The sequence below is a fragment of the Clinocottus analis genome, unplaced genomic scaffold, assembly GCF_023055335.1.
Source record: "Clinocottus analis isolate CAN_PGR_092001 unplaced genomic scaffold, fCliAna1.0.p SCAF_11, whole genome shotgun sequence".
Classification (NCBI taxonomy): Eukaryota; Metazoa; Chordata; class Actinopteri; order Perciformes; family Cottidae; genus Clinocottus; species Clinocottus analis.
Window position 1 is genome coordinate 6493947 of NW_027175832.1, and position 15378 is coordinate 6509324.

The 15378-nt window shown below is 43.4% G+C and overlaps 1 protein-coding gene across 2 annotated transcripts; it reads right to left on the minus strand.

Moving 5' to 3' along the window:
- Nucleotides 1-99: 99 nt before the first annotated feature.
- On the minus strand, nt 100-13595 carry LOC137782184 (protein APCDD1). 2 transcript variants are annotated; one of them, XM_068571353.1, is made up of 5 exons: nt 13365-13595; nt 9118-9304; nt 8097-8622; nt 1778-2099; nt 100-859 (listed from the first exon to the last, which is right to left on the minus strand). In XM_068571353.1, the coding sequence occupies exons 1-5, from the start codon at nt 13402-13404 to the stop codon at nt 396-398; spliced, it is 1539 nt and encodes a 512-aa protein (XP_068427454.1). In that variant the 5' UTR covers nt 13405-13595; the 3' UTR covers nt 100-395. The 2 variants fall into 2 exon arrangements, with proteins under 2 accessions (XP_068427454.1, XP_068427452.1); XM_068571351.1 differs by lacking the exon at nt 13365-13595 and adding an exon at nt 12691-12754.
- Between the last annotated feature and the right edge of the window lie 1783 nt (nt 13596-15378).

The following is a 15378-nucleotide window of genomic DNA, read 5'->3' on the forward strand; positions in this document are numbered from 1 at the left end:
AACTCCTCGAGACAAGGAGCTTATTGTCAAGAGTTTATTGTACAAAAGCTTTCCACACATCAAACTGAGTCTTTTGGCAGAACCGAGAAATGACTGGATAGCATGGAAATACACTTTACAAACCACACTCTCAGGTCTGTGTGGACGTGGAGACATCTTTGTATGTCTGTAGAAACACAGACAGGTTTGGTCTTTGGTTCCACTCTAAAGTGCTAAAGTTTCTGTGGCGCAGCAGTATCAAGTCTTTTGGTAGCTGGGAAGGCGTTGAGAGGATCAGGGGCACCAGTTTTCCTCCTCTTTCACATCAGAGAAGTGAAACGCTAAAATGTACCATCTGCTCTTGCGATCCACACTTCTGTCGACAAAAAAAAAAAATAATAATCCCAAACCGCTCTCTACCTCCGCCAGCTGAGAAGCAACGACGTGACGAAGGCCACGAGAGTCACCCGGACGCGCCGCTGGCTGCCTCTGTGCCATCCCGTGCAGTCATTGTGATGCAGCAGAGGCCTGTCCAGGTCGTCCGCCGTGCTGCGCTCGGCCGCCTGGCTGCTCGCCGAGCACTGCGCCAGCGGCATCTGGTAGGAGGTGGCCCGCTTCTCCGGCCGGTCGGGACTCGAGCCGTCGCTGGGACGCTGGCCGTTGTAGAGCAGGTAGCGACCGTGGGCATCCTGCTCCATGCGGAACAGCTCATACTCCGTGTGGGGGAGCCGGATGCCCAGTGCCACGCAGCCGTTGGTCAAGGTGACGTCCTGCTGCACCCCAACCTGCCAGGACCCCTGCACTCCACATTCGTTACCGTTGAAGACGTTGAGGAGGGAGGTGGTGGTGAAGTCCATGGGAGTAACTCTCATGTGGTTCACTAAGGGAGGACAGACATCAGAAGACCCGTTAACTCCTTGTGGATGCGTTAAACAGGCTGCTTTTTCATTCTGCTAAGATTTCATCCCAGCGAGGATGTGATACATGGACACGAGGATGAGTTGGAGATAAGAAATCTTTGGTTCCACAGTTAAAACTGTGTGCCGCAGCTGCAGCCTTCATACGTCATGCCACTGGATTAAAAACGGCTGTGTATACGGCCACTTTTCCTCGCTCTACACTCCCCCAAAAAGCCTCCTCATGTTGCATTTAAGAGATTGGAAGATCCTTCTACATGGTAGAGGGGAGGAGAAAGGACGCAAGGAAGCGTAATGAAAAGCACTCGAGGAGTAACTTCAGCTATCTTGAACCTCCGGTTTGTGATGACCCCCAGAGTCGTGATGTAGGTCACAGGTGCAGAGGCGCCATTGAAACAATGTTTTCATCACGTGTTGATACAACTCTGGTCCTATATTGCAATTTGGGTTATTGTTTCTGTTAGTTCTGATAATAGTTATGAGCTATTTTTGACGACGTCACCATTTTTTTAAGATTCAAACACTGAACTTGATAGATACATAATGGATAGAAACTAAAAATGACAAATAATAGGGTCAAATCTGCCTCTAAATGTGATATTTACATTAAATTACATTCAATCTGCAGTGTAAAAAAAGGCGTTTTCATGTGTGGGATGGTTTGTTGGCCAGTCGCAGTAACCTCCAGCTGCCTTGTCTCATGGTGAAGACAAAAGTCCAGGAAGTCACTGCACACAAACCCCGGTCCCTGACTTCTCATTAATCCCTCAGCAAGAAAGCTAATTTCCCAAAATGTTGAACCGTTCCCTTTAACTTATCGCGCTGCTTACAAAGAGTCAGTAACTAATTCGCTGCGGGACCAGAAAATATCCACCGGTTACCTTTGAAGACAAAGTCTGTCCCGCCCATGACGCTGGTGGAGTGAAGCCCTCTGCTGTAGCGTCCGCGGGCGTAGATGGTGAAGGTGGGGTGTTTGCAGACGGGGTCAGAGTAGTGGTAGTAGTGTCCCTCCCACGTGTGGTTGTTGTCGTGGAAGATGAAGTGACGGGTGAGGAAGAGGACCTCGGGGCGGACCTCGCAGCGCTGGCTCACCCACTGGCCGTACAAGCCCACGGTGAGGTCGGCTCGCGGCGACAGGATGGGAGGGTGGAACTCATCCGAGCGGAAGATGATACGACACGCCACGCAGCCGTGGTCATGGTTCTGAAAAACAAGGGAAAGAAAGGTGAGCCCAGTCGAGAGAGACTGATGGATAGATATATACTTTAATCCTCCCCAGAGGGGAAACGTGTTATATTATCAGAGTTCAGAGTTAGATCATGAAATGGGACAACCAGTAAGCGAGCCTCAATGCTTCTAGGAGCGTCATATAGCAAAAGCATGTCCGAGATGTATCTGGGCCCAAAGCCACAGAGCGTGTTATATTTAGTCATATTTATTCATATATCCAGTGTCGTTCTGAACAAGTTCAAGTTTTCATGAAAGCTCTTTGCAGTCATCAAATGTACTGGAAATAAAGGCTTGGGTTTCTAGCTCTTGTTTGGGCAACACTCTTTGATGAGGAGGAGGAGGAGGAGGAGGAGGAGGAGGAGGAGAAGAAGAAGAAGAAGAAGAAGAAGAGACCTATTGGATGTATTTCTTTGTTAGAAACATTACATTTACCAGGTTGTGTTACATTTTCAACTAAAAATGGTAAAATGTCTCAAGAAAATGACTGTAAGCAGCAGACGTATAACCATTGGCACGTCCCAGTAGTATTATCAGAGTTGCTAGTTATTATGATCATGAAATCTACATAAAAAAACGTCTGGCGTCAGATCAGAGACGAAGGAGGAAAAACTATTTTGTTCAGACCGATTTTGTCGAGTGTTGGAAGCCAGACAAGGTTCCAGCATTTTCACAGGGTGATCACATCATTTCACTGTAAAAAAAAAAAAAAAAAAGACAGATGTCTACTTGATCTACAGCCATGACAACAGAAAGTCACACAGCGAACAGGGAGATGAACTTTCATGCTCCTCACAAAACAACAGCAGGGTTATAGAGTCTTCAAACTACCATCAATCATATTCATTCACATCGTATCTGGTGAAGCCAGGACGCAGCATGTGATCATCGTATGCACATACAGGACAGCTGTGGGTCTTTGGCTGCAGAACAGACTCGAGGGCCTGACGGATTCAGAGCTGGGAGCCTTCGTCTTTCTGTATTCCCCAAAATCTCTTCCAACGACTGAACTCCAGGGAGGCGGTGGAGTTTGTTATTTGTGGGTGGTCACAATGTAAGACCTAACCCCACCGACCCCATCACTCTTTTCCCAGACAACACACACGTCCACATGAGCTTCATGGGAAGTAAAACTACAAAAATTACTAAGAAGAAGAAAGAAGAAGAGAAAAAATAAAAAAAAGTCCCGACGTCCTACAGATGAGATAATCCCAGAGCAGCTCCATAAAGGCCTCAGAGTGACAGGTTAATGGACAACTGGAGGGGAGGCCTCCTCTGAATGCAGCCCCGTGCGTATGAGAGCATAGCGCATTAATACTGAACTTTTGCATCTAGTGTTTTTATGTACGAGTAATTGTATTGCAGTGTGTATGTAGCAGGAAGAGCAATAAATAAATACAGTATGCAGAATGTTTATTTTATCACATGTGTGGTATGCAGGTGTGGAGAACATGTTCCAGACCTTGAGCTCATAAAAACAGCAGAAAAATAAAAATGGCCCCCGACTATGAATATGTCTTCAATCTTTTTCATTATTCATCCCTCTCTTTTTTTTTTTAAATGGTGCAATGAAGGGCACAGGATGAGTTTCAAAAAGAGGGAGAGATCTATCCAGCCATACATGTTCATGCATTTATACAAATTAAATCAACTAAGCGAAGCAAAAAAAAACATGGGACACAATTAGTTTTGGGGCTTTTTATAATTAGAATAATAATAATATTATCGTAACAAAAAAAAGAGTTGTCAGAGATGAACATGCCAATATTTGTAAGAAGTGCTTTCTCCTCCTGTGTGGACTGTATACTGGACATCACAATGAATGTTCAGAAAGAAATTATTTTAATGATATTCACAATTAGTTTCTCTGTCAATCAGCTGATTTATTAATTGACTACTTTTTCAGCTCGGATCAAATTAAGTTGAAGCTGAACATCCCTTACGTCCAATGTAGTCATAACTTTACATTCAAAACATCAAAATATACATTAAAGTGCACAATGTCCAGCCTGTTCAAGCTTATGTTTCAATAGATTGTTGGCTCCTCACACTGAAAGCAAAGCATTTTATACCCTTTCTGGAATGGAAGGAGAGAAAAAAATGGAGGAAATGAGGACGGATATTACTTCTCTTGCCTCATATAAATGACATTTATTCATTTCATTTTTACCGCTGCATTTGGCCACCACTTTAGTCTGAATTGACGTACAAATGAGGTACAATCCAAGCCACAGTAGATCAAGGAGAATAAGAAATGAATTACAGTTTGTTTGGCAGAAATCCTTCATTTGGGCATTTTGGGGAGCGCTGCCCCAGTTCAGGGGAAGATGATGTCTCGAAGCAAACGTTTCACGAGGAGCAGAAACCACGCCAGGCTTTACAACACTTCTTGCTTATATCATAGAAACTACACCCAGTGGTGGGGAGTAACAAAGTACATTTACTCAAGTGGTGCTTGAGTGCTTCCCTTTTATGCAGCTTTATGTATTTCTACTGCACTTAAATCTGAGGCAATTATAGTTATTTTTACTCCCCTATAGTTTTCTGACGGCTTATTTTTCAGATTACAGTTTTTTCATCTCCTACTTTCCTTTTGGAACAGCTGGAAAATGCATCGTTGACTCTTTAGAGATACGCGGCTCTCACAGGACAGCCGCACGACAAGCACGGCGATCTCAAAGAACATGATGTGTTGCTGTCGATTACACCGCCAGTGGAGTATTATATGATAATTACAGGATATACACGTCGACAGCAGTAAAATACAACATACGCATTATTATGAAAATAATGAAAGGGAATATTTTACTGCAGAATGAGTACTTTTACCTACCTTAAATGGTAAATGTACTGTACGCGTACAGTACATTTACCACTAAAAGCTCTTTCACATGTCATCATTCACCCACTGATGGCAGCGTAATTGTTGGTATGCAAAGTGCCACCTGCTCATCAGGACTAACCGACATTCATACACACCGTACGCTACGGGAGCAAGTTGGGGTTAAGTGCCAAAAGAACACATCGACACGGACAAGCCGAGCCGGGGATTGAACCGCCGAGCCGCTGATCAAGGGATAACACTGCTCTATTGCCTTAAGCAACATTTCCAATGCAGGACTTTTAATTGTCGTGAAGTGTTACAGCGTGGCGTTCGTACTTTTGCCAAAGTAAACGATCTGGCTGCTTCTTCCACCTCTGAATACACCTCAGTATTTGTTTTGGTCTGTTCGGATCCTCAGAGCTAAACCAGCATCTCTCCTGTAAGTAGACATCCCAGGAATCCATAATAAGAGTCTTATCTGGCTTTAGTGCTCAAGTTTGGAATATATTTCAAAGGCTTATAGTCTCAAAAAGAAGCAGCAAAGACAATAAAGCATAAACCAAACTCAGGAAGGCGGAACAAATGACTCTCTGCATGAGGGATGCATGTGAAAACAGGATAAACCACCGAGACAATATAAAAACAGATCCCATCCTAACAAGCGTCATTACCACCGCGGTCGTTCCTCGGCCTCGATGACGCGACAGTGAAAGCGGCGACATAAAATGAGGAGAACAGAACATCAAATTAGAAACGCAGACTGCTGCCTCGCTCTCGCATCACTTCTGAGATCCACCCAAATAACCACGAATGAACATGCTGGCACCAGCGGACGCTCTGGACGGAGACCAGCTCCGGGTACACCGCTTAAGATTAATGGATTGGATAGTCACCATCGCAGTAAAAGAAATCCCTGAAAAGAAAACCATTACAACCTCAAGAGATGGTCGGATTTCGTGCTTTGCGTGGAGGAAGGAGTGAGGAATACTTTCTACCGCTGTTACCCAAAAAGTATAAAATCTAAAGCATCATTTACATAGAGCATGTAACAGCCATGACCAATGGGACCCACATTTGACCAATAGAGTTATGATGATGCCAAACTCAAATGACTTTTTCTTAACAGGGATCTAGCCAAGCAGATAGTTTTGGGTCTATGTGCTGAAATTTTTACAAGACTGTTTTTTTTCATGTAAAAAAAAAAAAGATTTAAAAGCAGCATTCATAATTTCTTTAGCCACTTAAAGAGAGTGCAGCGAGCTGCGAACGTGATGACATGTCAAGTTGATAATAGACTCATGGTAGCAGATAGTTGGCTATTTACACGTTCAGGCAGCACCTTCAGGCATATGGATAAGAACCTCATTCATCACCATTTAAAAAAAAACCAAAGTATCCCTTTAAGCCAATAATACTGTAATTATGTTTGACTCTTAACGGCAACAAGTGAATCACACCCGACCTTCCTCCTACTCAGAATAGAAGAAATCGAGCATATGCAACACTTTGATTTGAGCCTCAGGCATGCATGAAATTAGACCTGGTATGTGCTCGCTGGAATAATTCACATGATCCCAAATTCTAGGAATACCACATGTTGATCGCTCCCAGAGATAGGCCAGGCTTCACATTGCCCTGCAGACCAGAGAGGCTTACGGGGAGCAGCTCTGGTCATTGCGGAACCACAGGGGAGCTTGTCTGATCACATATCCTCACTCCACACTGTGTTTACCTTGTGATCAGCAACACCGAGCCCCAATCGTCCACATTCAAATGGATATTTATTTAGACAGTGGACCCGAACGTGATTCCATCGTAAGTTCTGTCGAGGGCGACAGTGAAAACATCACTCTTGGGTTTCACTCAGCAGGGAAACTGCTGTTTCCGCAGTGTAAATAGAGAAATGACATCCCGTAAGCACAGCGGAGGGAAGAAAGAGCTCTTTCTTGATGCTAGCCTTTGGAGATGAAGTCGGTATGTACACAGTTTCTGGTTTCTACTCGTGCAAATGTTTAGTATATCGCTTGCATATACACTGACCCCAAATCAGAGTTGGAATAAAACGGTATTTCTTTTAGTCCTAAAGGGTGATTTGTTGCCACATGCAGGTGGAGTTTACAGCCACAGAACAATCCAGATTACCTCACAAGTTAAGAGTATTACAATAGCTTCAGGCTTCTACACTTTCTTTCCACTGCTCTCCTTGTAAACAAGACTTACTTTCAAATGTTATTTCACCCAGGTCTCCTCACAGCACTGCTTAGGCGACGCTATAAAAGAGCACTGTTGTGCAGGTCGGCTCAAGCTGTTTGCGGTGCGTGTGGTCTTTGCGGTGTGGAGGGTCGACACAGTGGGAGTGGACTACGACAGAGGCTCTCCGCCGAGCTGCGTGCTCAGGACAGAAAACAAAAGTCTACCTCTGGCCCGGTCGTGCATTCCAACAAACAGAAAGCACAGTGGACGGGAAGCGCTCTCATCCTTATGAAGCACGTGGAACCTTCTCCAGGTAAACTGTGATGAGAACTGCAGTGTACAGAGGCATGGACTTTTACTTTGTAATCTCTTCTAAGGCCTCGACAGAGATGATCTTTCCTCAAACCACACTGATAGCAATACACATGGTTAGACCAATGGATTTCCAGGACTTTTCCATGACTAAATATTTTGGGAAATCTCAGTGTAGAACAACACAAGTGAGAAAATGTCGTATTTAAACTAACAATGAGAATTCAAAAGCATACAGTATACCTTAAATAACACAAATGAATGAGAGACAAGACATTTATAGATATACTTCGCGTACGCCTGCTTATATTTTGAGCGTCTTTCTTTTAAAAGCATATTAATTATTTTAAACTCAGCATAAATGAACGACGTGACTATATTAACGTAAGACATTTCCATGACTTTTCCAAAAGTTTGGGGATTTTATTATTTTTCAAGGACTTTTCCGGTGCCTGGAAATAACTATTTTACAATTCCATGACTTTTTCCAGGTTTCCCATGACCATAAGAAAAGTCTTATTCTAGTTATCACCCAACAACCTCTAATAATTATGCTGTGATCGCTTGGGAAGGGAATCTGCAGAATTGAAGAAGCCATTTCTCCCTCTTTCCTGGAAACGAGGAGCCGATCACGAGGGACGCACCTTGGAGTTTTGCAGGGCGGTCTGGTAGCTGGACGGCTTGTAGTACAGCCTCTGGGACGGCTCGGTGTGGATGTCTCCTAGAAACAGCTCCTCCACCAGGTGGTCCAGGTTGTGATGCAGGTACTGCTTCTCCACCCTCAGCAGCTGCAGCTCATGCATCGCAAAGTTAAGCTCCCGGGAGCAGTCGTAGCCGCCCTCCTCGCTCCACAGCTCGTAGACCACGCTGGGCTCCCAGGGGCCCTTCACGGCCCCTCTGCAGCTGCGGTTGAGCCTCTGGCTGAGCTCTTTGGCCACGGTGGCTGTGTGGCAAACCATCTGGACGCGGTGGAGGTGGTACTCGGCCTCCGTGCCGCCGCGGATGATCCAGGAGGCCTGGCGGAGGCGCAGACGGCCCCGGATCACCAGCGTGTAGGTGGGTTTGGTGCAGTGGTTGTCCTCATAGTAGAACTGGTGAGCCTGGAATGTGTTGTTGGAGTAGAAACTGTAGGAGCGCGTCAGGAACTCTGGACCTGGTCTCACCTCACAGCTGCAACAGGAAATGGAGGTTTCAGTTGAACCGCATGCTCTCGTCTCAATTTGTTTTTTCATGAATGCCAAAAGAAAGTTGAGTGTTTGAGAGAGCACCCAGCACTTTTAAGACATTCAATTACAATGAATTCATTGGTTTGATGTCACTTCAACTGCAAACATGTTTGTTGATGAGCTCTCATCTATATTACCTGCTGCTCGTATATCTTTTTTTTTGTGTTTTTATGTCATTTTCGTTTTATATTGCAAAGCCAGCCTGAACCGCTTGTTGGTATGATGTACACATCAAATTAACCAGCAAAAAAAACACACAGTTTGTCTGTTTTTTAAACATCCATGAAAGGAAATGCCCCCAAAACAAACCATCCATCACCTAAACTATGTTACACTACATGTCCTGGTTCAATGCCCTTGTTTAGAGGATAGTTGCATTGGAAAAGTAATTGTTCCTGGCTCCCTTTAAGAAAAGATGCACACAGTCCGCTCTCTTTACCTGGTGGACACCCAGTGACCCTCGACAGTGGGAGGCATCTGCACAGTGATTCGCGCTCCATTGTGAAGGCGCTTCAACATGTGTTGGCACTGGGAGTCTTTGAGCGATCGGCCGAAGGTTTTCTCCAGAGAGAGGCGGCTGGACTGACCATCCAAGTAGTGAAGAGAGGAACCAGCTTCAGCCCAGCCTGCGGGAACAGGAAGGACACCAAAAGGTTTAGCTTGGGTGAGATTTAAACGATATATACGAACAAAAAGGATAAGATTTCCTTAGCATAATACAACTCAGTCATTTTTTTTGTGGGTTGCCTGGATCGGAAAACATGTGGTTCAACAAGCCAATCATGCTACGTCACATACCGGATTATTAGGGTATTGCCCACCATCCGAGTATCTCCAACCACGGCTTGAGTACTGTCTTTGCAAAGGTGCTCCACATTTTTCTCTCAAGACATTAAGAGCAGACTGGACTTTGTCAGGAGGGCGTTGTCGCGAGACGGGTTTCAGAGGGTGAATACAGGTATAATCAGACAAACAGTATGCAAAAAAAAATGCCTTTTGATCATTAAAACAATTAAACATGTTCTAGTAGAAAAGTATGGACCTGAAAGTGAGCCTGATGTGTCCCCTTCAACGGATTATATTGTTAAAAAGGTGAAATTGGGAGGTTAATCGTTTATTTATGTTCAAGTATTACTGCTGTGTTGTGAGTTATAGTGAAATCCTGATGAGATACCCTGATGCTGAATAAGCCATTCAGCTGTTTTAACAGACACGTGCTTCATTGAGGTTGAAATGTTAAATAAACATAGTTTGGCAGATCTTTTTTCCTTTTAAATCTTTACCGCCTAATAAATGAAACACAACAGCTTTCAAACTAATAATGGAGTTCATTTACTTCAAATAGAGAAAGAAGTCGTCTGTTGGGTTTGAGGTTTGGCTCTTTGTGTTTTCACTCTGCTCATTCGATCCGTCAGGCCTCTTTGAAGTGTTTGGAAGGTTTTATGTAGTCATTTTAACTCTCGTCATCACCCGGGGATTACAGGCCTTCATCGGTGACCTGCCGCACCTGGCGTGAGTGGAGGCTTCACGGGTTAATATCGGCTGAACATGTGATGAAAAGGCAACGCTTAGATGTCCAGGTTGAAGACCTGATGCAGCTGACTTGAAACAGACGCTAAAATAAAGTCTCAAATTAAGCTACAAAGCCAGTTAAAAACAAGCAGTGAAGATTAAGTTCCCACCCTGTCTGCGTAAACGTGATGCACCACATAAAACAACAATATGTTCAACAATAAGCTGAGCTGAAGGGGATATAATATCGGAAATGAAAGCATTTTGAAAGCCTTCGGCCAAAAAAGAAAGCCTTGAAGTCCACATTCCAGCAAAGATTTATTCAATGTAAGACTCTAATATCACCAAAATCTACCTTGAAATATGAAGACTTTGCTTTAAATTCTTTCTAGCTGGACCCAACATGCTAGGCAATATCATTTAACGCCTTGGAAGGCCTCTGCAGTCGCCTCAGTGCTTTAAATTTGAGACTAATGACACCAAGGGAGGAACAAAAAAAACATCCGATTAAAGAAGCCAGAAGCTCCATGAAGAACAAAACTCCATCCAGTTATTTTACACGCGGCGAGGCAGCGCCTACGCATTTAAATCACCACATCACAGCGCTGCTCAGTGGACACACTGGACAGAGGGGGGGGGTGGGGGTGGGACTCGATCCCCCGACTCAGCTGGTGGCATTAGTTACGCTGCTGGCTGGAGCTGTGTTTAAAAGTCAAAGAAAAGGCTTCACAGTTTGCTATGTGTGTGTTTGTGAGGCTTTTTTTTTTTTTTGCACCTGCAGTCGGTTCTGGACGAGAGGAAAACCCCTAAGTGGCTGCCAACAGTTGCTTTTACGATGACGAGGGCAAAAGTCCCAGTGTGTGTGTGTGTGTGTGTGTGTGTGTGTGTGTGTGTGTGTGTGTGTGTGTGTGTGTTTATGTGCATTTAAAAGAAAACCTGGTGAGATTATTAATGCCCTTTTAACCTCACTGACGTTTCAGCGCCTCTGATTTAATAGCAGGTGAATTTCGGTGTAGGACGCGCACACACACACACACACACACAACTGCCTTTTTTTTATTTTTTACAAGGTTAAAAACATACACACAACACGGCCGGTTCACATTTAATGAGTGTTCAATGTGTGAGTTTCTTCCAACAGCTTCCTTTAAAAGAAAACCCTCTCCACATTCACCTTTTGAAAGTCAACCTATTTTTAGGCCCCTTCCTCGAAAATTGCATACCCAAACTAAAAAGGGTGAATTGCTGCAACCACTGAGGCTATTTGAATGATTTTAGTTCTAATAAAAAGCTACACATGTGACACTGTGTTCAGATGTGTTAATATCAGACTCTATATGTGGTTAGGAGTGAATGAAGATGACACGCAGAAAGAAATGAAAAGGTTTCGAGGTCCGCCTTGAGAGAAAGCGCTTTCAAGATGATTATTTCTTTGAAATGATGCCGCTCTAATGTCCAACTCTAACCCAAATCATAGCTTAATATGTGAACATTCTCTCTGGAAAGGTTGACTTTGATAAAGTGAAGCAGAACAAAGTTAAGGCAATAATCCGGCTCGACCCTCTGCAGTCCCTCGCTGCTGCTGCTGCTGCTGCTGCTGCTGCTGCTGCTGCTGCTGCTTTCCCAGACTGCTGCTCTCTATCGAAATCAAAGCACCCACAAAATTCCCAGAGCCTCAAACCACAGAGAACATTTCCAGTTGGCCTCATCCCACCAGTGAGGTAACCACACTGCCCTGACAAGCAGAGAGTCTCCACAGCGCTTATGGGCAGCGAACAATGCAGAGACCAGACAGAGGACTGCTCCTTGACTTGTGTAAGCAGTTGGCAGTGATTTATATACCATCAACCCTTTTTTAATCTCACAAGCAGGAACCTTTTAAAACTCCATTATTATACAATTTGTTGTGTTTCACTAGCTATATGTGTGTAAAATACAGTATATACAGTGGTACATATGAACAGTATAGTTGCGTATATGTAATAAATAGTGTGCATGCAAATAAATAAACTGAATTCATGTTTTGTAGGCTCTCTGAGTATAAGTTTAAAATATGTCATTGTATTGTGAATTACTAAAATAAAGTTCTTTGTTTTGGTATTTGAATAAAAACATTCGGATTTCCCATTTTCTGACTCACTCTGGTTTATCTCCTATATATATTTCATAGTATTATTGTTGTTACCGTTTGACATTTTGTCAACTGTGTGCGCTGCCAAGAGTCGCACACATCTTCACTTCTTCTGTATTCAACATCAAGATGAAAACAAAACGTTTTAGCAGAAGCAATGACTTGAGCAAATGCTTGCAAATCGCAATCACTCTTACATTTTGAAAATGGCTGACTGTTCACAAATTAAATACAACCTAAAGACCTTATAGAGTATTAAGTCCCAGCAGAAGACTTATTCATATCCTTAATAAGATGAAGCACAAGCAGCAGCTGCTCCACGTTCCTTTCTGAGTTTTTTTATGACCTTTAAATCTCTGAAGCTCTCGCTGAGGTTTTCTCTCTTCAGTAAATTTACAGCACACACTGATCCGGCCTGACAGTGCATTTTCATTGCCACTAGAAAAGCTGCAATAACACACCACTTAATTGAACGTTACATTCACTCAAACACACTTAAGAATAAGTGCTTCAAAATATCGTTTTATCTCAACCCAGTCATTTGAAGTCGCAGCCAAACGTTGCCTTCCTGTGTCACTGCCAGCAGATGGATTGGGTCAACTGCAGTCCCATAATCCTCTGCTGCTCAGACAGGGTTTTCATCAGGAATGGATGTTTTAAGTGGCTCTTAACTCCACAAGTGCTTTCATCTGCCCAGCAGCCCCGGGGAAGCTTTTTATTGCCTTTTAGTCTTCAAACATGTTCATCGCAGTGGCATAAGGGATAACTTACGACTCCAAATATTATTACCATTCGAGCTGTTGGACACAACACACACACACACAGCTATGGTAAACAGGTGTGCTGAGGTGAGGTGAGGACTGTCAGGTTCCTGCCTGGAACCATTTCAGCAAGTAGTGCAATTAAATAAATAATTAGATGATCTCACCCGTCTCTACGGTTTAAGCAACAGAGCTTTTGCGCATTTTGTTTACCAAGCACACGTGGAGTCAAACACTCTTCATGGATCACAGTCAATCCAGGCAACTTTAAAAGGGTCTTACCCAGAAAAGCAACGAGAAGCAGAGCAGATGAGAGACCCATGCTGCACTGTGGAGGATTGGAAAGAACTTCAACGGCCACAACGGGAGTCCAGGATGTCCTTTACGCAGCGTCCTTGTGTATTCCGACTCACATTATGGATCCTACGCGTGGAGCGAAACACTCCTTTGGATATCCGAGCATCATAAGCAACAGGGCTCCGCTGCACCTTGAGGTTCAAAACGAAGGAAAGTCCAAACTTCACTCCGGGACTCTCTGGATGAGCTCAACGCGCGGGTTCACTGGTGAAATGAAGCAGCTCGGCTGCTTTTACGCGCGTCCTCCGTCCTTCTTGGAGGAGTGTGTGTGCGTGTGTTTAGAGACTGCACCCCCACGCCTCTGGAGCGAATTTAGGGGCGGAGTTTAAGTTGAAGTTTTCTCCCGTTGCAAGCGCACTGAAGACATAAGTCTCGTATGTGTTCCAGGTGATGGCAAACTGTTGAATCTTGAGATGTTTTGACTCATGAAATATCTATGAATACATTTAAAACATGATGAATATTTTACAAATGTTAAATGCAAAGTCGCGTCAACATCATATCTTTGTAGTTTCATGGTACCAAGTCAATATTTGTGTAACAATATTTTTCAATAAACACTGTTAGAATGAGAGTTTTCAAGCAACATATTTAAATTCACACAAAAAAAGAGGAATTAAGGTTTTTGTGCGCGCTCTTCACACAAATCTGTTGTTAAATAAACGTACGTTATTTTGGATTGGGAAGGGTTTAACGTTGTCCTGGCACAACACACTGAGCCTCTCCACTCTTTTCATTTGGGTCCAACATCCGGCTTGTTATCGTTCATCATGGATGTTGCACATTTTTCTGGACTGCGGCCCTCAAATTATACACCTCCACATCATTAGCCTGTCTGCCTGAAGGGCGAATAACTACAAACCTTCACAGCCCCTTTTCCTCCCCAACACCTGTGTGTGTGTGTGTGTGTGTGTGTGTGTGTGTGTGTGTGTGTGTGTGTGTGTGTGTGTGTGTGTGTGTGTGTGTGTGTGTCAGAGAGACAGAGACAGAGAGACCTTGGCCTTGATTTTCCATCTCCCCCTCATTTCAACTTTCGGTTCTCTGCCGTTGTGTCTCTGATCTTTTGACCCGGAGGTGAGAGCCTCCAGCTCCTCTTCATTTATCAGTCAGCTGCTCTGACACTGAGCCAACTGTGTCTTTAAACACAGATTGTATCGGCACACAAACCTCCACTTCAACTCACAATTATCAGCAGATTTATGCCAGTGTTTGCTAACGTAGCCTTGAGCTGCTAGCCTCAAGAAAAGATGAGAAGCTTGGACTTTACGTAGCTTCCTCTGTAGCCAGAAAAGGCTTCATACTACTTCTTCTTTTTTTATCACAAAAGAAGTAAAAAGTTCTCCTTTAAAATGAACTGACCCGTCAACATAAACTCTCTTCAAATTATGTCACAGAGTCTCAGGTTTCCAATGACACCAAACACTTCAAGTTGAGTAAACATCCAACATGATGCACACTAAATCTCAAATATGTTCATTTGATTTTAAAGTGGAGCGATAACCACTCAGCGTGAAAACAATATACATTTAATGACGACCTGGAACAAGAGGACACAGAATTAAAACTGCAATTGATGAATATATCCATTATTCAGTCATCTGGCAGATTTAAGGAAAACAATCTGTTAGTCTTTTAGTCTATTAGTAGAAAATGAGAAATTAATGCATACGTATGATCAAATCCTCACATCTGAGAAGCTTTAACATGTCAGTGTTTGCTTGATAATTCATAATTAATCAGTCAGACTCAGGAAAACATATTATTAAGAACAAAATGTGTTTAAATTGTGTTTATACACTTTTACTTACGCCCTGAGCTGTTTTTCAACATATTTTTTTTGCAGTGTAAAGTTCTTCACATGTGGATACAAATGATAGTGAAGGAGGCCCCATCATAGACAACAAAAAAAACAGTATTTCACCTTCTTATCCAATAATCC

Bases quoted from the DNA above. Each gene is read 5' to 3' on its own strand.
- LOC137782184 (XM_068571351.1), bottom strand. From the start codon at position 12,754: ATGAAAATGCACTGTCAGGCCGGATCAGTGTGTGCTGTAAATTTACTG. The intron at 9,305-12,690 runs GCGAGAGCTTCA...CTGTTCCCGCAG, and splicing joins ACTGAAGAGAGAAAACCTCA to GCTGGGCTGAAGCTGGTTCC. The intron at 860-1,777 runs GTAACCGGTGGA...GTCCTCCCTTAG, and splicing joins GACAGACTTTGTCTTCAAAG to TGAACCACATGAGAGTTACT.